The 24,291-nt window shown below is 47.4% G+C and overlaps 1 protein-coding gene across 6 annotated transcripts in view; it reads right to left on the bottom strand.

The window, feature by feature from the left end:
• LOC135895935 (uncharacterized) overlaps positions 1 to 16,202 on the bottom strand; it is a 113,911-nt gene extending 97,709 nt beyond the window's left edge. For 5 of the 6 annotated variants that reach the window (XM_065424205.1, XM_065424203.1, XM_065424204.1 and 2 more), the window contains exons 1-3: positions 16,083 to 16,196; positions 7,375 to 7,432; positions 2,246 to 2,337 (exon numbers count right to left, since the gene is read on the bottom strand). In XM_065424205.1, coding sequence (XP_065280277.1) covers positions 2,246 to 2,337; positions 7,375 to 7,432; positions 16,083 to 16,127 — 195 coding nt within the window. In that variant the 5' untranslated portion in view covers positions 16,128 to 16,196. Of the gene's footprint in view, positions 1 to 2,245; positions 2,338 to 7,374; positions 7,433 to 16,082 lie in introns of all 6 variants that reach the window. The other variant, XM_065424208.1, reaches the window with a different exon arrangement.
• Between the last annotated feature and the right edge of the window lie 8,089 nt (positions 16,203 to 24,291).

Below are 24,291 nucleotides of genomic sequence, written 5' to 3'. Positions count from 1 at the left end.
CCTCTATAACCAGATCTATTCCTAAATTCAAACGTCAAACACTTGCGCACTTTGCTCAGGCTCTGCCAAGTTGTATAATATGCTCTGACGGTGCCCTGCGTTACAGGGCAACGAAGATGTTACGTCGTCCAAGCGGGCCGCTCCCCTACGCAGTCATGATTTTGAATCCCAACTATGGGCAGTCCAACGGGCCTAGGACGTGGCGGAGAGGCTAGGTCTTTCTGTCCCGACGTGGGAGCAGCGCGCAACGTGCTAGAGCACGTCCCGATGGACCTTAATAAAGCTTTTCTAATAATAAATTTCTCAGCGACCCGTTTTAGGCTTCTTTACAGCCATATCATACGTACCATTTGCTACTCACTTTATCCTTTCATGCAGAAAGCGGATACACCTTATTACCGTACGTCATTGTGCTGTTTGGCCATGTAGGACCTTGCGCCATTAAACACTACACATGAATCGATCGTTTCAACTTGTCCTTGCACTCTGCTCGCGCGCGGGCTTTGAACAACGATTTACTGTTGACGGGGCATGATCCCCTACCTTCCCAGCTTATTCCAAACCCTTTCTCTGGGTACGGGAACGGAGTCCATTAGGGTGGGGACGAAAAAAACAAGTAGAGCACCAGGACATCGACTGGAGCCAGCTTACGGGCATCGCGCCTTTGTCACGGACCTCGCGGAGAGAAGCTGTCCACCACAGCAGACAATAGACGGCACTGGGTGCGCTGATCTTGTTCAGGTTTTTCACCTGAAAGCGCTTGTGGCGACGCATTTGCTCACTTTGTCGAACTGTTGGCCCTCGTAACCTAAAAGGGCGCACTCGTTAAAGTCAGCCCTTTCTGCACAAAATCTTCATGGGCTATTGGTAAAATCCTTGCCTTCTCTCACAAACACAAACACACTAGCATACCCTTTCTCTCTCTTTTTTTTGCCTGTGGAAAGCGTCATAAAAAGTGACTGTCTATATTTTGTGTTCCCAATTACTTTTTCGATTAGAACCTTGTGATAAGAAGGCAATGACAGTTTTATTGATAGACGTATCTCTGGCCCATACATTTATCTATTGAAGGGGTATGAAGCATTTCAAAAAGTTGTCACAGAATGCCTATCCGATATAGTCAACAGTCGGCTCTGCGAAACATCAGTTTCATCAAAATAAAAAAAATGCACAACCCTCACAGTTCCCTCCCTTTGCAGTCTGACGCGCTACCCTGTGTTGAGTGTTCGGCCATACCTATGAACTTGCGAACTTTAAAACTCGTAAAAATCTATCGGGCGAAAGACCAGAGGAGAGGGTAAGTATGTGCTATAGCACGTATTTATTTAAAGCTTGCCAAGAGCACGCGCATCTTGTGGGATACCCAAGCCCTTTATCCATGCTAGTTTATCCTTACAACACACATGCAGCAGCAACGAAGTTGCGAGAACCGAGACTGACGAGTAATGCATTGCTTTAGTATTACAGGAAGTCGTTCAACGCCTTTGCTTTTGCAGATTGCCGCCTGCTTCAGGACCTTGTCTGTATCAACTTGTTCGATGCAGAGACTTTTCTTTCACTATTTCACCATAGAAAAATTTCGACGGGAGGTTCGGGCGACGACCATCGCAACTTATTCGCAAACTCACCAACACCATTTTTCGTAAAGCTGGACGCTGCGTTCGCCAAATCGAAAAACAATCCCAAATTCGTAATGTTTAGAAATTATTTCTGGAAAGTTAAGCATATGTCATTGGAAGTTTAACCATATTGATGAAATGGCGCTGGCATTTGTTTGCACGGAAGGAACGGTACGGTTAGAAGTCCATACAAATACGTTATTTACAATGTTCGCGGTTGGCAGATTGCAATAAAAAAAAACCTTGTACTTATTTAGAAATTTACACGTATTTATCTTTGACTTTGATATTAGTCATCAGCCTTTCTTCTATATATCGAAGCCCCCCAATCTAAAAAGTGATGAAAACAAAAATAAACCCTTAATTATGCAGCAATACATGCATTTGTTTGCCTAACCTGTTACTATTCAGCTAGCTAGCACTGATAATTGAGTGGATGCGTGAGCTAACTTGAAACCTAACTTGACTTGACTTGAACTATTGCTGTAAATTATGTAGCATTAATGCTCACTAACGGCCCATACTTTCCCGAAGTTTGGTTGGCTTCCTGTGTAAAACTAACGTTTTTGGGTTTACATGAATATAAATCTTAAGATGTTTCTACCAGGTCTTAAGAAAGAGCGTACTTTAGTCCCAGTAGACATGAGAAGAAAGAGGTCACTACAGAGGCTCAGTGCGGTAACAGCGGCGCTGGCGATGTTGAAGATAGGTGCTTGGGCTGCACAGGAAAAAGAAGACGCAACCTATCTTAGAGTGTTTCATATTCGGATTATGAAGAAACTGCTACTGCATATTTTATTACTCCAGAGTGTAATTGCACGAAATTGCAAAGAAAGTACAGGGCATTGCTGCAATCGTTTGAATAAAGGTGGCATTTTTACATTGTTATGCTTAGCGCATAAAACAGGAGCACTCAACCGAAAGAAGCATGGTGGCATACGACGCGCTCAGTTTCAACAGAAATTTATTTATGCAGTGAGGCGGATGTTGCCCCTATAACTATTTGGGCGCTGAGAACACGACCTTCAGTGAAAGCGCACTGCAAGGTTTTCACTTTGCCAGACACGAGGTGAATAAGAATATCATGCCGTATTCATTGTTTTCTGTAGCTGCAGGCGTATCATAACGACGTTTCTCACAATATATCTCCAAAAAAATTTGTGATACCGGATCTGGAACATGATCAGAAAAGCTTGCATTCACGTGCCATAAATCAGTGGCATTTTTTTTCTTCAAAAGAAGCGCGAAGCCGAGGTGAATACGATTTTTGAAAGGCATTCACAAAACACAACTTTACAATGCTTCTTCTTGTTTGATTTGTTTGGGCTGAGCCGTAAAACAAGAAGGGCTTATTGGAACCTTGCGCATATATTTAGCACATATATTCATCTTTTAAATATCACCTTATATCAAGTATGCTAACGTTCCAGTGAAAAGGCACCTCATGCGTTGCTTTATGTGAGGCTAAAGATCTCATGACTATGCTTAGTCTGCTAGAGGTTGCCAACTCAAGGAAATTGGTATTTGAGTTGCGCAGAAACAAATGGTCATCAGCATACCTCAAACTTCGATTCAATTTACCTGGTCCAAGGACGCAGAAATGTTTGTTTTAGTTTAAGCTAAAATGAACTTGCTTCGGACCAGTGCCAATATAGGGACAATGGGCACTCCTTGCTGTTGCAGGTATATCCGGCCATCCTTCAGAATCATAGTTGTCAACAGCTAAAAAGCATAACAGTTCCAGCAGGTTGGCATTTGCAATAACGGCTATGCTAGTAAAGCGCCCACAGCCGAATTTGCCAAGACATCCTTCAACACATCTCAGAAACCCAGAGTATGTTAACGGGCAGCAGAAGTTGGCTACATCAAGCGGAACCGCATTTCACTCAATGTTGTTGTGCGTCCTCAGGAAGTCTAGGACTTCTTCGCATCACCTTACTAGAAGAATGGATAATGCTCAGTTGACCGAGTTGACCGAGGGCGTGAGCTTGCGCGGCAGCAGCAGCCAGCGAAGTGACCTTCGTGCTGTCTATCGCTTCAACGCAAGCTGAGCGCCGAGAACACTGAGCACACAAAGCTACGAGCCATCGACGCGCCTAGGTTCTGTGCCCAACGCGGGTCGCTCTCAAGATACGGCAGTGCGCAGCCGCCACATACGGAGTTGGATCTGGAGTAGAACGCCTCCCCCCATTCTGCCCCTCCCCCCGTGCCTCGCAACGTTCGGTGACGGCGCATGCACGGGAAGGAAGGCGGCGCGCTTTCTTCCTGCTCTACTGAGCCGGACTCGTCGGCTCCCCTCACACGCTTTCACTCGCGCATACAGGGTAGGGCGCGTGGCGATTGTATTATTGCTCGGACTTTATACGGTACATAACGTCGACGGCGACGGCAGAAATACGCCTGGAGTGGCCATATAACTGCTATCGCAATGAAAATTGGCGAACCTGCAACAAGCTCTACGTTAACATAGTGTCATTCTCTTGGACAGTGCAGAATGCCCATCATCGAAGTGAAGATCCTGGTTGGTCGTTGTGTCACGGATGCATAAGTGAAATTATATCCGAAGTCAATCGATCGTGAATACGACTCTAGGCGACTCCTGCAGGAAGGCAACTTAATTCTTTCGCAAATTAAGAAAATTCTATCGCATTACACAATGCTTACTGTAGCTTCCTTGCTCCTGCACGAAGCGAGACTTGTGGTGGCGTGGCTGAAGAAATCCTCATCTACAGACCTTACGATGCAAGACTGTGAATGTGCGGTTCGTAGGTAAGTGTCCATATTGGAACTTCAACAACCATGAATAACCGCATGAAAACGCTTCGCTTACGATAGTGAAGCGAAGCGAAGCAACTTTTCTTTTTTGCTGTTGTTACGTCCATTGAGGCCAAATGCAAAAATACTTGTGTACTCTGACATAGTCGCACGTTAAGCAATCCCAGGTGGTCAAAATTATACTGAAGCCCTCCATTATGGCGTGCGTAATATTCGCGTTTTCGTCTTGGCACGCAAAACGGCACGCCTTTCTCTTTGTGTGCGCGCCGTAAAGGGAGAGCAAATAAAATGGTATGCAAACAGAAATTTCGATGCGAAGATGAATAATTAAAAATTATCTGTTCTTAGCAACATTTGCACAATGTTAGTAGGTTAATAACTGCGCTGTTTGTAGCACTTGAAAATCAGCGGCAGCTTCGCGCAAAAGGCGAAGTATTGATTGCGACATAGAATTAATGAATACCTACAAAAGGTGAGCTTCGCGTTGTTATCGGCCGCAGAGATTGCAGTAAACATTCGCTTACTAACTAAATCTACAAGCACGCTCGCCAGACATGAGGACATCGCCCTCGATGACCATCGACTCTCGCTGTCAGAGAGTCAAAAGTGGTGAGCGAGTTCCACTTCATGCTGCCTCTCACTTCAACGCGAACTAGGCGCGAGAGAACACAGTGCAGAGGAAGCCATCATGCATCTCCGGTTGCCTAGCCTACGAGACCACGAAAGATTACCTACAAGGAGGGCGCGCGGCCGGAGAAAAGAGGTGCTGCGTGCAAACTCATTAATCACTTCCCATCATTCCCACGGTGCTTGAACGATTGCAGCGCCAGAGTTCCCTCTGGTAATTATTCTAGGAAACAGTATGGCACGGAGCCGAGCGCGGACCGATGAACTATTGGCTCCGTTGAGGACCTCTCTCTTTTTGTGCATGTTATTTTACGGCTGGTGCGGAGAATCAGAAAAGAAAGAAAGAGAGAGAGAGAGAGAGAGAGAGAGAGAGGGGGGGGCTTCAAGGCCTCCGGAATCTCAACAGAAAAGCGGCTGCCTGGCCATTTGTTGACGCAAGATGCGTCCGCACCGCGGCTCTCACTTTCTGTAGGCCGCTGTCGAAAGTCCCGCTGTCGCGCCGTCCTCCCTCGGACGCCGTCACAGCTGATATGACGCCCGCGGAAGGAGGACATCGCCGTGCCCATATAACTTCTAGCGCAACAGAAAAAGGGGGGCGCACTAACTGCGACGGCAATTGGTTTGAGGCTTTTTAAGGTTTAAGGCAACTAGGTCCAGTTTAATTTGGTAGTAAAAGTAACACCTAGATGCTTTACCTCTTCCCTCTACCTGAGCAAAGAGTTCAGATCTCATCAAATCAAGAAACATTGGGGGGGGGGGTGGCAAACTTTTGGAGTCACACGAAATACTATTTTTCAGAGTGCTCTTCTATACCTCATTCGTTAACACAGGCGAGAATCTTGTGTATTGCTATGCTAAGAGCGGCTTGTTCGTGCACTTCATGAGTATCCCAGAAGAGAACGCAGTTATCTGCAAATAGGGAAAGTTTTAAGGGTCCAGTAATAACTGTTATAAATCATTACCATAAAACGAGGAACAAAACTGGCCCGAGTACTCTACCTTGGGGCGACCCTGATGAAAACTTGGGCGTGCCTGATCTTTTTGCCCGTAATCTCACGTTTTGTTTCCAATAACTTAAATATGCGGCAACTCGGAAAACAAGAAAATCGCGAGGACTAGTCATATGTCGTTTCTGAACGAACTTGTCGTCCGGTACGCGACCTTGCTGACTTATGTGCACGTTAAAAAAAACTAATTGGTTCAAATTAATCCGGAGTTTCTCACTGCGGCGTGCTTCGTACTCAAATGATGCTTTCACACTGACACTGCCTTCACAGCACGCGTTCCTGACCAGAATATAGTTTGTCGGACTTCAGAGAAAAATAAAGCTATGCGTAATGTTTACACGCATTAACATATTAATGGAACATTAGGTCACACTTTTATGCCATAAAACACGATGTAAATATTGCACGGGAAAGCATCGCACATTTCACTCTAGTTAGCGCCGCCCATCGCATCGCTTGCACGTTGGGCAATTCGACGTATCCTTAGGTCCACAATGGTTCGCAAGTTGCAGTTTAAATATACGTAGTTGTTTCGGAGAAGGCATCTCAGGTAAAGCAACAATCGTATCTGCGAAATGTAAGGGGGGATTTTCATATGACCGCACTATTTCCGTATCGTCTGAAAATGTGGCCCGCGACGTATGAAGCGGCGTAGAGACCACATGTGCGAGCTCAGGGTATTCGGAACAGAGTTTTGTAGCTTGTGAGAATCTGTAGCACGGGCAAGCTCTTACGCCTATGGAGCGAGCGCTTGCTCGACGTCTAGAAATGCGTAAGCCAGAGGCATATGAGATTATTTTTTCTTGGTGCCACATTCATTTGAGGATATTACTTGGTTTCTTTTGAAGAGGGGGGTCTTCGCGACCGCCATGTTGTAGTACTAGCGCGCCGAGAGGCTGCGTAAGAAACGCGACAGGTGCCTCTTGTGCCGAAAGACACAACAGTGATACGACCCGGTGACAAACGGCCACCATCAAAAAGTAAAACAATGCATGCGTGATAATATGGTGCACTGACGTCATCGTGGCTGGCTGCTCAGGCGTGGCACAGACACCACGGTGAAAGGCTGCGTTGGTGACGTCACTGGAAATGTATCCTTATAGCTCCGTGAACTATTGCCATCACCCTCGCACTACGTGAAAAGCAAGTTTAGTAATGGGCTTTGGCGTTTACGAGTGAACGCAGTGCCATGCCATCCAGGGAAAGTAATAAGAACGAGAGAACGCCAAAGGAATACAAGACTGCGACATGATTTTATGGTACTCCTTCTTGCTTCCGATAACACTTTGGTGGCAAATCAGACTACGTAATATACGACGTCGACATGTGCAAGTATAGATACTTACGGAATTCCTTAGCACTAATATACGACAGAGTTTCCTTCATAATGACGGCGTTGAGAATCTGAAACGACAATAATAAAAATTATTTTAAAAATGTGCAGGAATCACTGACGATCATTGTGAATGTATGTCAATAGCAAACGGTTCCAGAGGCTTTTCACTTTATTAAAGGATTGGCGTGGTTGATGGCGCATATTTGCTGCAGTCACAAATCTATTCAGGACGTAGTTTTGATTTCACCGCGTAATTCCGTAGAAGACAGTCATTAACAAGCTCATCTGAAGTAGCGGTATAGGTGGCTTCACATGAAGCTAATTTGTCATATGTGCGGTGTTTCCAGCGGCCAATCTACCCGTACTCCTCGCCTGCCCCCCCCCCCCCCCGGCTACAAGTGACATCTGTCGCAGTCGCCATAGAGGGTTACTTGAGAAAAAGATTAAATGCATGCACTGTCGGCGTTTCGTTTCCTGATATTTGTTCGTGGGCTGCTATTCTCAAAATTCTGAGCGATAATTTGATCAAAACTGTAAGACCTGGTGTGAGCAACTTTAGTCATGGAATGGTGTGGCTCTCTGATGCTCGTATACCGCAAGTAATGTTGGCATATGCATACATATACCTAAATATATACGGAACCTCGCGTTGACGCCAACGCCGGCGACAAAATTTCACACAGGGCGCCCATGTTATTTCTGTCGCAATAAAAGAGGACTACCCTTCGCGTGCCCTTCAACACGGCGTCTAGTACTACATGTTCAGACATCACAGAGCTCACGAGCGAGAGCACGTACTTTTTAAGGAGCGGCCAACGACGACGATTCGGTGAGAACCACGCCCCAGAACGTGGCCACTTGGTCACGTGAGAGCGTGTGCTCTTTCCATCGCAGGTGCAAGTCCGACCGCCAATGGTCAACCACAAAAATGGGCGAAAGAGACATGGAAACTAATCCGCCTTAAAGTTTAGGATTATTCCATTCCTGAAGCAAACGTGGTTACCAATGTATATGCGTCACCAGAATGCCAAAGAAAGAACCAATGTAGTCACAAGTGTGTGGAAGACGAGTGCATTCTGGATCATTCAGACAAAAGACTTGCATTGTTTTGAGGGAGAACCGAAGCCCGCAGCCTTCAGCCCAGGCATCGCAGCAATGAGATACAGCGCCACACATCTCAACATTCAGACGCAAGGAAGCTCGAGAGCTCCAGCACGCAATGCTCAATGTATACAGGGTGTCCCACGTAAATTGATTCAAACATTAAATATATCCAAATGCCATGTAACTGGTCATAACCAAGAAAACGTTGTTTACCGTCGCTTGGAGATAGCCAGATTGTTATTTCATTCTATCTAATTGCATAATTAGTCATAATAAATAATCAACTTCTCAAATATTATAGTTAGATGAAAAAGTGTCAATGAGAAAAATGTAGAGGAACACGAAGCCCTCCCGATACAGCTTTCGGTTGCTAAATACGCGTTACGTAAGTGTTTTTGCGAGCGTGAAAGGAGCCCGGGAATACACGCAACGTGGCTAGAGCGGCCAGTCGCGCGGCAATTTTGGGTACTTTGTGGGCTTATTTCACGCTCAGAAAAACACTTCTATGCAGCAAGCTTGTGCGATGACCTCGTTCCCGTGAAACGAAAGGCTGAGGGATACTACGTGAAAAACCACTCCTGGTTAAAGGAGCGAATGCCTCAAGTGCTGATGCATCTTTCACGCATGCAGAGTGTTTGAAGTTTAATACCACAGAAATTGTATAATAGGTTAGGAAGCTGCTTAAGTACGATCATGAATTTGTTGCTGCAGGACAGATAGTGGCACCGAAGCTTTTTTAAATTTTTTTTTGTGTGCAACGCTTATTGCAAAGAAGGGTACCCCATATAAATGGGATACCCTTCTAGAAAGTTGAAATTGGAATATCGTCTATGCCCGTTAGATCTCTGATCCAAACAGCTCTCTTTCTGTCTCATAACATTATGCCTAGCAATCTTCGTTCCATCGCTCTTTGCGCGGTCCTTAATTTGTTCTCAAACGTCTTTGTCAGTCTCTATAAGTCTCTGCCCGTATGTCAGCACTGGTAAAATGGACTGATTGTACACTTTCCTTTTCAATGACAATGATAAGCTTCCACTCAGGAGCTGACAATGTCTGCCGTATGGGATCCAATCCATTTTTATTCTATGAATTTCCTTCTCATGGACAGCGGTTCTTGTGATTGGTTGACCTAGGTAAACGTACTCCTCCACAGACTCTATAGAGGTTGACTGGCGATCCTGACCTCTTGTTCCCTCGCCCGACTGTTCATCATTATCTTTGTCTCTTGTGTATATTATTCTTCATCCCAACTTTTACGCTCTCTCTCTTAAGGTCTTCAATAATTTGGTGCAACTCGTCTGCATTGTTGCTGCATAGAACAATGTCATCGGCAAGCCAAAGGTTGCTGAGATATTCGCCGTTGATCCTTACCCCTAGGCCTCTCCAGTTTAATAGCTTGAATACGTCTTCCAAGCACGCAGTAAATAGTATTGGAGGGATTGTGTCTCCCTGTCTGACGCCTTTCTTTAGAAGTATCTTCTTGCTTTTCTTGTGTAGAATAAGGGCAGCTGTGCAACCTCAGTAGATATTTTGCAAGGTATTAATGGAAGCGTTCTGTACTCCTTGATTGTCAAATGACTCCATGAGTGCTAGTACCTCTACTGAACCAAATGCTTTTTTGTCATCTATGAAAGAAATATAGAGGCTTATTGTATTCTGTTGATTTCTCGATAACCTGAATAATGACTTGGATGTGATCCATTGTATAGAGTATCCCTTCCCGATGCCAACCTGTTCCCTTGGTTGACTAATGTCCCGTGTTGCTCTAATCCTATTGGACATTATTTTGGTAAATATTTTATATAATACTGGGAGTAAGCTAATGGGCCTATAGTTCTTCTGTTCTTTAGCGTTTCCCTTTTGTGGAATAAATATAATACTTGCATGGTTCCAGTTTTCTGGGACCCCTGCAGTCGATAAAGAGCCACCACTTTTCCACGCTTTATGTCTCCTCCATCTTTGATTAAATTGACTGTTATTCCATCGTCTCGTGCCGCTCTGCCTCGTTTCATGTCATGCAAGGCCCTTCTGAACTCATCGCTAGTTATAGGAGGAGCTACTGTATCCTGTTCATTACTGCTTCTCATGGAGGTATCCTGACTCCTTTGCATACTGTACAGGTTGGAATATAATTCTTCCGCTCCTTTTATTATATCTTCGAGATTGCCGATGATATTACCCTGGTTATCTTTCCGTGCATACATCTAGGCTTGTCCTATGCAAAGTTTCTTTCTCCTTGATTTCAGGCTGCGCCCACTTTTTTACGGCTTGTTCAGCCTTTCTCAATTTATAGTTCGAATATCACTTAATTTCGCCTTGTCGATCAGTTTTGACAGTTCCACGAATTCTACCTAATATCTTGAGTAGGACACTTTCATTCTTTGTGGTTTCTTTATTAGGTCCTTTGTTACCTAAGAGAGCTTCCCTGGTCGCCTTAGGGCCTTACCAGCCAAGTTATGGTATCATTCATTGCCTCTATGTCATCTTCATCTCTTTTCTAAGGCTGCAAATTTGTTTGAAAGTGCCAAACTCAATTACTCTGATTCTGCACTTACTGCGTCTAGGTTGGTCTGTTTCTTCTTGACCAAGTTTATCCTTTCTCTCTTTATATTGAGGTGAATCCTTGCGTTCACTAACCTATGATCACTGCACTTTACCTATCACTTCTACTTTCTGCACTATCGTGGAATAGGCAGAAAGTATGAAATCAATTTGATTGCTTCCTTCTCCATTAGGGATTTTTCAGGTCCACTCTCTGTTGTTACGCTTCCTGAAGAAGGTGTTCATTAGTCACAGCTTATACCTTTCCGCGAAATGTAAAAGCACCTCTCCTCAAGCGTTCCTAGAATCGACGCCGCAGTTGCCATTTGCTTTTTCACCAGCATGTTTTCCCCCACTTTCGCATTGAAGTCGCCCATTACTACAGTATACTGAGTTTGCACTTTACTCATCGCTAATTCAACTTCTTCATAAAACGGATCTACTTCATCATCATCGTGACTTGATGTTGGTTCGTAAGCTTGTACCACATTTAGTCTATACCTCTTCTTAAGTTTGATTACGACTACAGCCACCCTCTCATTAATGCTGCGGAATTCGTCAATATTGCCCGCTATGTCCTTATGGTTTAGAAATCCTACCGCGTATTGCTTCTTATCTAGGAGACCTCTATAGCAGAGGAAGAGGACCTCTGCTATAGAGGCATAACGGACCTCTATAGCAGAGGTCCATTATTCAGCAATGTATAAGCCTCACCAGTTCTTCTAATCTCACTAAGGCCGATGATGTCCAAAACAATGTCCGATAGTTCCTCAAATAGTCTTGCTAAGCTAGCCTCACTCGACAGACTTCGGCAATAGAAGGTTGATAGGGTCAGGTTCCTTTGGCGGCCAGTCCAGACTCAGAGATTCTTAGCACCCTCTGCGGCGTTACAGGTATGACCGCGGCCTTGGTGAGGTGATCCGCACATGCTGGAGACTGAGGGTGATGGGTTAATTGTAGGAATCATTTGGGAGGTAGTAGCCAAATATGGACCACGGAGGCAAATTCCTGTTCTGTTCTGTTGTATTACGTTAACCGTTATAGAGACACTCCAAGCAAATTTTTGCCGTTGACGTTTCCGTCGCCGTCGACGTTGGCGCAGCCGTGAGCTTCCATATAGATCTAGGCATATGTATGCGACTACGCCACGCCATGCTATATGACAGGCGATGTATGCGGGTTAAAGTGGCACACCATTCTATTAGTTTGTTCATACCAGATCTTACAACTTTGACAACGTTATTTCTCAGAATTTAGAGAATGCTAGCAAACTAACAAATTTGATGAAACAAAAAACCGACATCTCTTGCCTTTTGTATAAATCTTCTCGAGCATAACGCATTAAAACTGTGAAACAGTAACAGAGCTCAAGCCTAAAAATGATGTAATTTATGGGTGCGGCTGTGCACTACCTCCGGGATCGCTCCAAGAAAGAGTTCGAAGGCTACCCGATACTGTAAAGTGGTGGGAAAGTCGCTTAGAAAGACATTGGCTATAAAAAATAAACGTGAATGAAAGTCTCTGATGGTAGGATTTAAACACAGGACCCCTAGAACAACACATTGGTTTTACTAAGTCAGCTTACGTCTATTTCAATTCATATCGCCACTGCAGCCGCAAGTCTTACACTTATTGTAATACTCAGACACGTTGCTATCGCGTTCATTGATTAATCCTTACGGCGAAACTATGACATTTTTATCCGTAGCATGCCCTTTATTTTCAATAATTATGAAGAAGCTGCCTTGATTTGTTAACCGAGAACACCGGGGAGATCAATTACGAACCTTGCTTAATGCATGAAAATACGAAAAATGCTAGGCTTCGGTAAATATTCACAAAGCTTCCATTCAAGGCAGGAACGTTAGACTTTTTCCATATATTAAACAAATAGATGCCCCATTTTGCGCGCTGACAGCTTCGACGCGAACAACTGCTCCGTAAAAGGCTCGGATCAAGGCTTTGCTGACTTAACAAATCCTAGCACGATGGCTCTAGGATATGTCAAAAGACCACACTATATTCGTCGCCTCAACAGGGTCGCCTGGCAGGTTTGAAAAAGGAATGCACTAGTCAGATGCGCGTCCGAAATGTTTTAGGGTACTCTGAACTCGTAAAGTTGCCGTTTCCCGGATGACCAGTGATTCAACGAACGCAACGGACAGGTTCATCTGCTTTTTGAAACGCGTTTGTCACGGTCAAAAAATTACCCGTCTGCGGGACACTCCTATCGCTGTCGATCACACTCTCTCCCACGGCTCGCCTCCTCCTTCCGCGTAGCTTTATCCATTTATTTATGAAAAATTGTCCTGCTCCCCGAGGTTGATGGATGGGGGGATATTGCATGAGAGCGGTTAATGAACGCTAGAAACAATGAAGAAAAGCTCAAACTTGGTACAATAAAATTAGTAGCAGGGAACTTAACGCGTTGCAATGGCTGGTGGCATTAGTCTCACGAACCTTATACGTCCTTAAAGGACAGTATTTCAAACACGGCGTAATGACGATGCAACCCTAAAGATATGTCAGGTATGACACGCAGTACCAAGCAAATAAATAACGAGCTGCTTAAAGGGCCCTAATGCTAATTTGCATTTGTGGTACTGTAACGCGCAAACAAACCCACAAAGAAAAAAATCAAGTACCACAGGTGCTGTCTCATCTTTGCCTGTTCACTAGAACACAGTCCCAAATATGTAGCCATCGCGCTGACAATGAAAGAAGCACAAGCGAGCAGTACACCATATGAAGAATGAGCTGCCGTAGTCTAGTTCTGGTAGAAAGAATACCTCGACACCGCTAAGTGCGGCAGCCCCATGCACGCGACAAGACGTTATCAAATTGAGTTCCTCGCTGGTCAATGTTTGCTGAAGTGAGCAGCGAGCGGATCGTAGTTCTATGAGTGAAAGGACACGGACTCGCCGGAAGAAACCAGTTGCCGCGCTGCACGGCTACTTTTGCTCCTCAGCGCTTAATTCGGTCAGTGTTGAATTTGATGGTTGCTTGAGTACTCTGCCATGAATTTGAAATCAGGAGGTCAGTAAAGGAATGTACTGTACACGACGAAAGCGTACTCCTGTCTATTTCCTTTCATGGTCGCTAATGAAACCAGGTGGAAAAAGCTGAGAAGTCGTGAGGGATAATGGAGCCAATCTATTGCATTCATGAACTAACAAAAGAAGAAAGAACTTGGGTCACATCCGGTGAAGTGTTGCGCAATTTTACAGCCAGGCTGTTGAGGGCTAGTTCCCCCAGGATTGTGTCCGCATGTCGACAGAAAACTCTAACGAACTCATCTGGCGTCCGCGCCAGACGCCGCCTGCATTCGTGCCGTTCGGCACGCGCCGTGATTGACGCGGCCCTACTAGAATGAGACGTCATTATTTTGTCCGATCCCGAAGGCAGTGAAATGCCGGGCCGACCCACGGCGGAGGTGAAGCAGGAGTAAAGCACTCCCCCTACGTGCGCCGGTCCCGATGCTGGTGAAACTCCAGGCCGACCCGCCGCGGAGGTGAGTCATCAGTTAAGCATTCCCCATACGTCGACCGATCCCTGAGATCGTCAAATTCCGGTTCGACCCGCGGCGGAGATGAAGCAGGAGTTAAGCACTCCCCACACGTGGGCCGATCCCGAAGATAGCAGGGCCGACCCGCGGCGGAGGTGAAGCAGGCACTAAGCACTCCCCATACATGGGCCGATCCCGAAGTTAGTAGATTACCGGGCCCACCCACGGCGGAAGTGAAGCAGGAGTTAAGCACATCCGATGCGTAGGCCGATACCGAAGGTAGCCGGGCCGACTCACGGGGGAGGTGAAGCAGGCACTAAGCACTCCCTATACGGGGGCCAATGCTGAAGATAGTACACTACCGGGCCGAACCGCGGCGGAGGTGATGCAGGTACTCAGCCCTCCCCATACGGGGGCTGACCCCGAAGATAGTGCAATGCTGGGCCGACCCGCGGTGGAGGTTAAGGAGGCGTTAAGCACTCCCACACGTGGGCCGATCCAGAAGATAGTACAATATCGGGCGGACCCGGGGCGGAGGTGAAGCAGCAGTTAGGCCGTCCCCATACGTGGGCCGGTGCCGAAGATAGCCGGGCCGAGCCGCGGCGGAGGTGAAGCAGACATTAAGCGTACCCGATAAGGGGGCTGATCCCGAAGATAGTAGAATAGTGGGCCGAGAGGTGGCGGATGTGAAGCAGGAGTTATGCACTTCCCACACGTGGGCCGATCACCAAGGTAGCCGATCCGACACGCGGTGGAGGTGAAACAGGCATTAAGCACTCCCCATACGGGGGCCAATCCCGAACATAGTACAATATCGGGTCACCCGCGGCGGAGGTAAAACAGGCACTAAGCACTCCCCATACGGGGGTGGAACCGGAAGATGGTGCAATGCCGGGCCGCCCACGGCGGAGGTGAAGCAGCCGTTAAGCACTCTCCATACGTGGGCCGATTCGGAAGTTAGTACAATATCGGACGGACCCGCGACGGAGGTGAAGCAGCAGTAAGCACTCCCTGTACGTGGGCTGGTGCCGAAGATAGCCGGGCCGACCCGCGGTGGATGTGAAGCAGGCACTAAGCACTCCGCATACGTGGGCTGATTCCGAAGATAATACAATACCGGCCCAACCAGCGTTGGAGGTGAAGCAGGCGTTAAGCAATCCCCATACGTGCGCCAGTCCCAAAGACTGACCCGCGACTGAGGTGAAGTTGGCCATTAGGGGGCCCACATACTAAGCTTCCCTGGTCATCCTTCTTCACAGAGTGAAAGGGCACTTAGTTTTTTTTTTGCAACTTGACGCCGTGTGTCATAAGTCTTCCGTGTCAATGGCAGGTTAATAAGCAGCATTAACATTCACACCGATTATTAACCTCGCTGAGCCCTTCTGCGGAGCATTCTCTTAAGCCGTTATCAGGAACCTTCAAGGTGCTCCGGACGTTAACTTTGATATATTTCCAGGAGCTATACAAATCTGAAAACTCGCAGATTACCTCGCATGTTATAGTTTAGATTCTTGTTAGCAGCGAGCGATAACCCATCAATACCGAAGGCATTAAAACGATAAGCTTACCGCCCAAATTCCGGATGCCATCATCACAAACGTAGCGCTGTGCATGTTGCCTATCTCATTGGGCCATCGTCTTCTTCCTCTTTGTCGTCTTTGCTGTCCTGCAATTCGATCAGAATACACGGCCATCTTCATAATTTGGATACATATTGAGGCTTGTGCGAATATGCACGAAAACGTGAAGCTAAAGCTGTTTCAGATTTTTCATGTCATGATGTTCTGTATAAGCATATGTTACTAGCTGATGTGACTTATGTTATTGATTACTAACGGTTGTGCTTTTTCGAACTATGATAGACGCAGACAGTTTGTAAATGTTGTTACGATGGGGATGGGCATTGATTTGTTTACAAAGCCTAAACAGAGTCCAAGACCACGCGATTCTCTAGCTCCCCCGCTTGGTACTGCATGCGATATTTCTCCAAGCGGCACATGAAGGTCGCCGAATGGGGTAAAGGGGCCCATGATGATATTGCCTGAAACACTCGTGATTGTCCCGTGAATATCTTCTCCTCGTAGATATCTTGCCTCCTGTGTGGACGCCGATTGCTTGACTTCCCTTTGTTGAGAACATATTGTACATATCTCAAGCAAGCGAACATTTCGATGGTAAAAACTGGATTACGAGCAACCTGAGGTATAATACTTATCATGTGGCCTTTAGAAAAGAAAGGCACTTTCGGCCGCAAGGATGGGGCACTGACTGCAGGCGCAAGGTTTCACGTTGCGCTTCAAGTTCTCGCACGGTGTTCCTACTATACGTGGGTACGACTTAGACGAACGTGACGTACGCGTGTGTGCCAGAATTTCTGGCGCCCTCAGAAGGTTTAACACGCCTTGTCCGGCCTGTAATTACATCGCACGCTGGCCGTGAAGTTTCAAGCAAGTAAAATTACATTGCTTGCAAGTTTTAGCACTGATAATGTTTTATACTTTTAATATTTATTTGTCTAAGAAGAGTTAAGACAGAACGCATGCGGCGTGAATGTTATGTTTCGTGAGCCTCGTTTGCAGGCGGTTATTCTCCAAATCCTGAGGTGTAATTTAGTCAAGAACGTAGATCAAGGTACGGACAAATTACGTGTGAATAATTAGTGTAGCAATGTAACTTGCATAGAGGGCATGGATGATCATGTAGATACATATACCTAAATTGACACGGAGCCTCACGGCAATGCCGACGTCGAAAATCCGTCAGGGGTGTCCGTGTAAGTTATCATCATGAGCCTATTTCTATGGCCATTGCAAGACGAAGGCCTTTCCGTACGATCTCCAATTACCCTTGTCATGCGCTAGCTGATTCCAACCTTGCAGCTACAAATTTCCTAATTCCATCACCCACCTATTTTTCAGTCGTCTTTCTGTCGTTCTATAACTCTATTGCATCAGTTATGTGGCCTACGCATAACATGGCCTGCCTAGCTACAATTTGTGTAGAATAATGCCAACTGGAATATTAATACCAACTGATTAATTCCAACTAGAACAGAACCTGGAAATCAAATCGCCGTGAGCGTTTTCCACACACCTTGTCAAAGGAAACTGATCAGATGCTCTTTCGCGCTTTTAAGGCTGCATTAGTTTCGTAGGCTCCTATGTGGTGCAGATATGCCTACGTCATCCCAGGCAATCGTGACATCCCTAAACAATAAGAAATGTTAAGCTTACTGTAATGACTGCTGAAACTGCAAACTTGTGACTTAAAAGCATGGCGTCAAATTGTAAAAAGGTCTCGTACAGCCAGCTACATGAAGCTGCATCCGCTTGGACAAATATATAATTCTTACATTACAGGCGGCACGTTAACGGGCCAAATGCACGAAAACACACAGAAAACTCAACACGAAAAACATAGTTTGCCTTGCCGAGAATCAATAAGCAGCCAAAGCATGCATAGCAGCTAATGTCTGCTCCTGATTCAGAAAGAGCAATATGGTGCCGTCTCGCGTAGAGGTTAGCTGCGAAAACCACACATCAGCGTAGTACTTCTAGAAATGTCTATATGATTTCTCGCTGAGAAATTGCGTACAAAAGCAGTGACATTTCCCGCTTGAATTCTTGTGCTCACTCAGAGCAAGCGATCCGCGGTGCTAGCATGCTTCATAACAGAAAGCTAATAAGCAATCCAGTAAACTCGTCGCAACATCAATACGGTTCAACGCAAGATTAGTGAAACTTATCGCTATATGTACCCTACGACATGAAGAACGAACATTAGGAAATCACTTTCATTGTTTATGTATAGCTGTACTAATCATTTACTCTGCATGGCAAGGCACACTACATGAACCATAAGATGCACCAAGTGCCGGACTTCTGACGCGTACTCGGCAAATGCTCCTTCGTGTCATTTCCCGTGACATCGACTGCCCCAACGGTCCTTCCGGCGTAAACACAGTTGAATTCCCGATGAACTGCAACACGCGATAGCACACATATTAACAAATTATTGCGTTCACTGTGAACCACTATACGAGAGCAACGAAAGTACAAGAGGATTCTCATGAGCCTGGCCCAAAGAAAGTGCGAATGGACAGAGCTACAATGATCAACAATGGCGCACCGCACGAAAGATACAGTGAGCTGATAGCATTGCACAGGCCCAGGGGCTTAGTGATCGTTAAAGCTCACAAGAAAGGCGCACATTTTCTCTAGGCAGTGCGCAACTATAATCAAATTATCACTATAACATCGGTCATTCCGGCCGTCCGCAATGCAATGCACAAGTACTCACAGCCGAAGAGGGTAAGTGACGTCATTGCCTCAAGATGAAGGCACCGGAAGCAATTTCAAGAGCCGGATAAATGTTGTCGCTGCCATGTTGCTTACATCGACGTGTCTGGTTCCTGTAACCATGATCGCATGAATGGTAGCGGCGTAGTATTTTTATGCTATGCAAATTACGTGGCCTGTTTCCATAACGTTGCTGACGCTGCTTTCAACAGCGAAGACAGCAACCTGCGGAGCAGCCGTATCAACCGGTGAGGGCCTTGAAATTTGTTTGAAGTTTACAGCACATTGTCGTTTGGTTTGTGAATGTTACAAGGTATTCGTGTTCCTCTGCGACGTAATTGGCGACGCATTCGGTGTCGAGTGGCGTCATCGACACACTTTGTTCCGGCTTGACTTGCACCGTTCTGCGCATCTGTACCGTTCATTAGGAACACCGTCTCTGCATCGGGCGCTGCTGCCACGCCAGCTGGATTTGTCTTCTTGAACACGTAAGATTGTACAGTCGCGATAAAAAATACGTGGTCCACGGCTATGGGCACAGGAGCGGCTGCGTGGCTACACCGCGGCTCCATCGGGCGCCTGCTTAGAGGGTGCACCGAGTGACGCCAATCTCCACCCTCATTTTCGTGCGGCCAAGTCACGCGCTCGGCAGATTTCAAGTGCGGCATTCGGCGGTTTCGCAGCTGATGGTCAGTGCATAGGAGGGCGCTTCCATTTTGCTTTGTTTCCCATGCTGCCGCTGTCTTGGCAAGGCGGCGGCGGACGCCTTCCGGGCGGCATAATTACAATTGCTAGTATAGGTGCAGCGGGGCGTGGCACTTGCGAAGACGCCGGATGCTTGCGTGCATGCGCGGGTAAGAGCGGGTGCGAGAGAGGAAATGTGGGGACTTTTGCTCCTTGAATAGATGATTCTGCCTAGCCATTACGGAGGAGTTTCTTAGCGCGTGTTGCATGCGGTTGTCCCTAGGCGCACCGGCAGAAGTCGCGGGGTGTGGTAGTGCTGAGCTCAGCCTCACAAGTTGGCGGTTGGACGTAATTATATTTATTGAATCTGTTTTCTTACTAATCGAAACAATGGGTCATTATTTCACATTATCGGCGGTGCCTCCTAGAAACCAAAGCGGCAACAAGGACACGAATGCTAGAACCCGGACGGGCCCGTGGGTGTTGGCTCGCCAAGGCCTGCGCGCGCCAGGGGTGTAGAAGATCGGCTGTCCGTGCGGAAGGCCAATTTTTTATGCAAGGGCGCCCTGGCACGCTTCGGCTGCCGCGGCCCCAACCCACGGGCCGCCCTGCTTGCAGCTTTGATCCCACCGTTACTCCTTGGGTGGCCAGGAGATCCTGCGCCGCCTGCTCTATTACAACTTCAGGTGTCTCCTGAGGCCTCCTTTTGCCCGTTACATGTGCCCTCCTGGAGCAGTGCTAGTAAAACTCCAGTCTATCGTCGCGACGAAAAAAGCGACCCGCGACTTATAAAACACCAGTCAAAACGTTGCCCCTTCAGACACAGCGATCACCAGATGGGACGGCCGCGCCCACTGCCTCACCGCGCGGGCAGCCAGCGGCGGAGCGCAAACTCGACCACACTCCGCAATGCCGGCATGTCTAAGGAACAAACGCATGCCACACGCGCTAAGAAACCTCCTCCGCAGTGCCTAGGCAGAGTCACATATTCAAGGCGCGAAGGCTCCCAGATTTTCTTTCTCGCACCCGCTTATGCTAGCACGGGAGTGAGGCGAGAGAGGGGGGAATGCTGCTATGATTGGGTGTTCAATCCTATCGCTCGTGATCCGTTGTCAAGATTGGAGTCCGGCAGGAATCCGAAGGACTTCTCCACGCTGAGGACGTTGATGAAGGGAAGGACTGCTTCTTATCGAGAGCGAGGAATATGGGTTTATTTACAGTATTTATATCAGTCTAACATGACTGTTTGAGAAAGTACATCAGTCTAACATGACTGCTTGAGAGAGAGAGGGACCTCAGCAGCCGCACAACAGCGGTTTTTAAACACTCGGTCCTCTCCCGATACAAGGTGATGCGAACGTTCGTTTAGTCATCGCGAACTAGCCGCCTCTCCGCGGCACGGTTTACACACACGCGCGCACACACGCATACACACAGGTGTTTACGGTCCGAAACCGACACCACACGAATTTCATAGGACTCGGAGCCGTTCCGGGTAGAGCGTTGTCTTGTGTCTGGGTCGGTGCGTGAGAAGGAGTGGCCGTCGGCGTTCCCGCGGCACCTACCCCGCCCGTAGGAGATCAGGTCCGTTTTGTCATGTTGCGCACAAAGCCTGCTTCGTCGAACTCCTTCAGCCACAGCGCTTCCTGGCTGAACCTACGCAGAGTGGAGGATGCGCGTATTGATATCGACACAAAGTCGACTTCACCATGCCGTGGGTAGAGGTTGGCGGCGATGCTCCCGAGATGTTGCTTCCACAGTGGGAACTGGTTGGCAAAACTGGCACTGCAGCTGGCCGTTCTTAACAATGCTTGTCCGGCGGCTGTAATGTCCCTGAACTAAAACGTAGTGACATTCTCCTCGCACGGCCTCTCCGTCTGCTAGCCTTCTCGCTCATCACTCGTTCTATCGTAGCTCGCCCTCGCAGTTTGGTCGTTTGCTCGGAAGCCGCCTATTGGGGGCCAGCTCTCCCACTGGAAAGCTGGCGCCACCGTCGGCGTGACGTGGCTTGAGGGACAGTGTTGCGTATTCCAGGGTAGCATATCGTACTGCTGCCGAGTTGTAGCGGCGCCGGCCTATCGAAGCTCGACCGACGTTACCTATTGGGTAGCGTGGCGTTGTCGGCGGGCTGCAGGCATCCGGTAGACCATGGCGACCAAGCAAGGGCGAGACGATTTCTAGTGCAAAACTTGCACGGTTTATTCAAAGGTTGGTGAAAAATTAAGAGAAGAGAATGAAGTGATCTAAAGTACAATTCGGAGCCCCTTAAATAGACTCTCTACAATCGTGGGAGGAATCTTGCTTCCGTCGACGTCACGTGACCGGCACAGAAAGAGGGCCCTTCCTCCTCTGGTCATACCGAGCTTTTGGTTACACCGAGCCTGCTGCAAGGAGGATGCATTCCGCCTCCGGCTACACCAAGCCCCAGGTGCGGGAATTGCAGATGCTTGTCCTTATCTTTTGGGCGTTTGCTGGTTCGTGGAAGTTCCCCTGTAGAGCTTGACAGTTCGACGAAAGGGTCCCTCTAAACTCGCGCACACACACACACACACACACACACACACACACACACACACACACACACACACACACACACACACACACACACACACACACTGCGGGGCTTCCGCTGGACCGGCAGACACTCGAGATGGTCAAGGCGAATTAGGAAGTCGCGCTTCATTTCGACGAGGCATGGTGAAAGAGGGTCGGGTGAAATTCCTTTCTGCACGTGGTGCTGGACGCCCACCGTAACAGGAGAAGTCAGGCCTGATTTGGACGAGGCATGGTGAAAGAAGGTCGGGTGAAATTCCTTTCTGAACGTGGGGCCAGACGCCAACCGTAACAACAGACGGACAGAGTGGCGGCTTCGGCTGCTTCGGAACAGGGTTGCCACAGTGGGCTATTAATAGCCAAATTGGGCTACTTTCTGTCCGAGTTGGCGTCAGAATTTTTCTTTTGGCTATATTGCTATTTTTGGGTTGCATCTTTTCATTGTGTAAAAAAAGTGAGAATAGTTAAGCACAAATGAAAAGCACGCTTGAATCAAAATGCAGACGATAGCAGATTCAAAGAATTGGGCGTATCTGCTACAAGTTCGAAATTTGCAAACTATATGTTAGAGAACGCATACGTATGTCAAAAGGTCGAGTATCGCGGCCTTTTGATAATTTTGATTAAGAAAGTTGGCCTCAGGAAACACGTCTCCGTCCGCGAACTAACTCTACCCACGCGCGCGCGCCAGCGAGCATAGACTGTTGCTGTCTCCACATGTGAGCTTTCGGCGTTCTACGTTTTAAGCTTGAGATGCTTTTACCTCCCGTTGATGGTGCGCCGCGGTTGATCTCGGCGCCAGAACGGAGAGAGAACACCTGGCTGAAAGTAACCGAAATTTGCCGAATTTTCTGCCGGCCGCATGGCGCCTACGTGGCAATGGGCTCGGACCCTTCCTGCCCAAATTGCCCCTGCTTCAACGCCAGTGTAGAACATATCCTCTTCCGTTGCCCCACACTCACCACAGCCATCAGTTCCCTATGCAACTCCAAATACCTTTCTATCTTTGCTATTGCTACCCTTATCATATGCCGCCGTCGAACGAGTGTTCAGGCAGGTCTCACTCATTACAACCGACCTTCTAAATAGAACGTCAAACAAGACATTGGTAGCTCTCCTCCACGTGAAGTTTGGCCTGGCCAGGAACGCAGGCTGCTGCATGGGTCTTAAACCGGGCCCAGAATTTTTGTCCCGTTTCGGCTCTGACATATTGTATGGACCAAGCTGTTCCACTTCTCAATAAGCTCGTGATGCTTAATAATAGCATACTTCTTATGTCTATACATTCTACTAGATTTTGTACCAACCGCCATCTATTGTGTGACAGATTGTCTTGAAATATTTTGTAGTTTTCTGTTTAGTGCATTGTGTGGTGTTGAGCGAAATTATCATGAGCTGCAAGTAATAATACTGAACGCCTGAATGCATGCCATTGCTTAGAGTGTTTATTGCACGGTGCTATTTTTGTGTTGTTCTTTTCGTGATTGTTTGGTCCTCTGGGAAAAATAAAACAGTGCATTTGCAAAGATGCTTATCATAAATTTGCCTGCATGTCTGTGTTTCTGTACTTCTTGCGCTTCCGCAGCATCTGCTTTCCTTGCCGCATGGCCTACGTGACCATGCGCGCGGAGGTCACGCGTGGTCAAGCGTGGAAAAACTAATAGTGAGGTATTCTTGCTAAAAATTAATTCATTATGCTTAAGAAATGGCTTCACAAAATGACAAAGCTTTCTGAGTACTCTTGGGCTACCTAAATGTTTTGATCTTCGCTACATTTGGGCTACTGCGGAGGACAATTTGGCAACCTGTGGTTGGAGCGATGTGGCAACCCTGCTTAAGAAGCGCCGAAGCGAGCTGAAAACGAAAGTTTAAGTCCTACCTGCGCCGTGTTTCTCATTAAGTGGTGAGACTTTACCGCCTTGGGTGTCTGCTTGACAAGATTTGAAAGTAGTTTAACAGAAAGTTGCTGCCTTTGGAGGCATGCAGCATGGTAGGCTACTGCTTGGTACCGCAGTGCCGGACGTAAGCAACGGAGCCCGGTGTCAGCCTTATTCACACGTAGGCGCAGGGCAAGGAGCTGCGTGAAGCTTGGCTGGCGAAACTTAGAACCGGCAGACAGCCATCAGCTGCAACTGGGGTATGCAGCAAGCAGAGACGCGAGGAAGATTTGTGCTACGGAGCCGGGACTGCGCAATGTTCGGCGAGTAGCAGAAAACGCGCACTGAGACGCTCGCCCGCGCCC

The sequence above is a fragment of the Dermacentor albipictus genome, chromosome 2 (genome assembly GCF_038994185.2).
Source record: "Dermacentor albipictus isolate Rhodes 1998 colony chromosome 2, USDA_Dalb.pri_finalv2, whole genome shotgun sequence".
Lineage (NCBI taxonomy): Eukaryota > Metazoa > Arthropoda > Arachnida > Ixodida > Ixodidae > Dermacentor > Dermacentor albipictus.
Note: the sequence above shows the minus strand (reverse complement) of the source record. Positions and strands in the feature narration are given on the sequence as shown.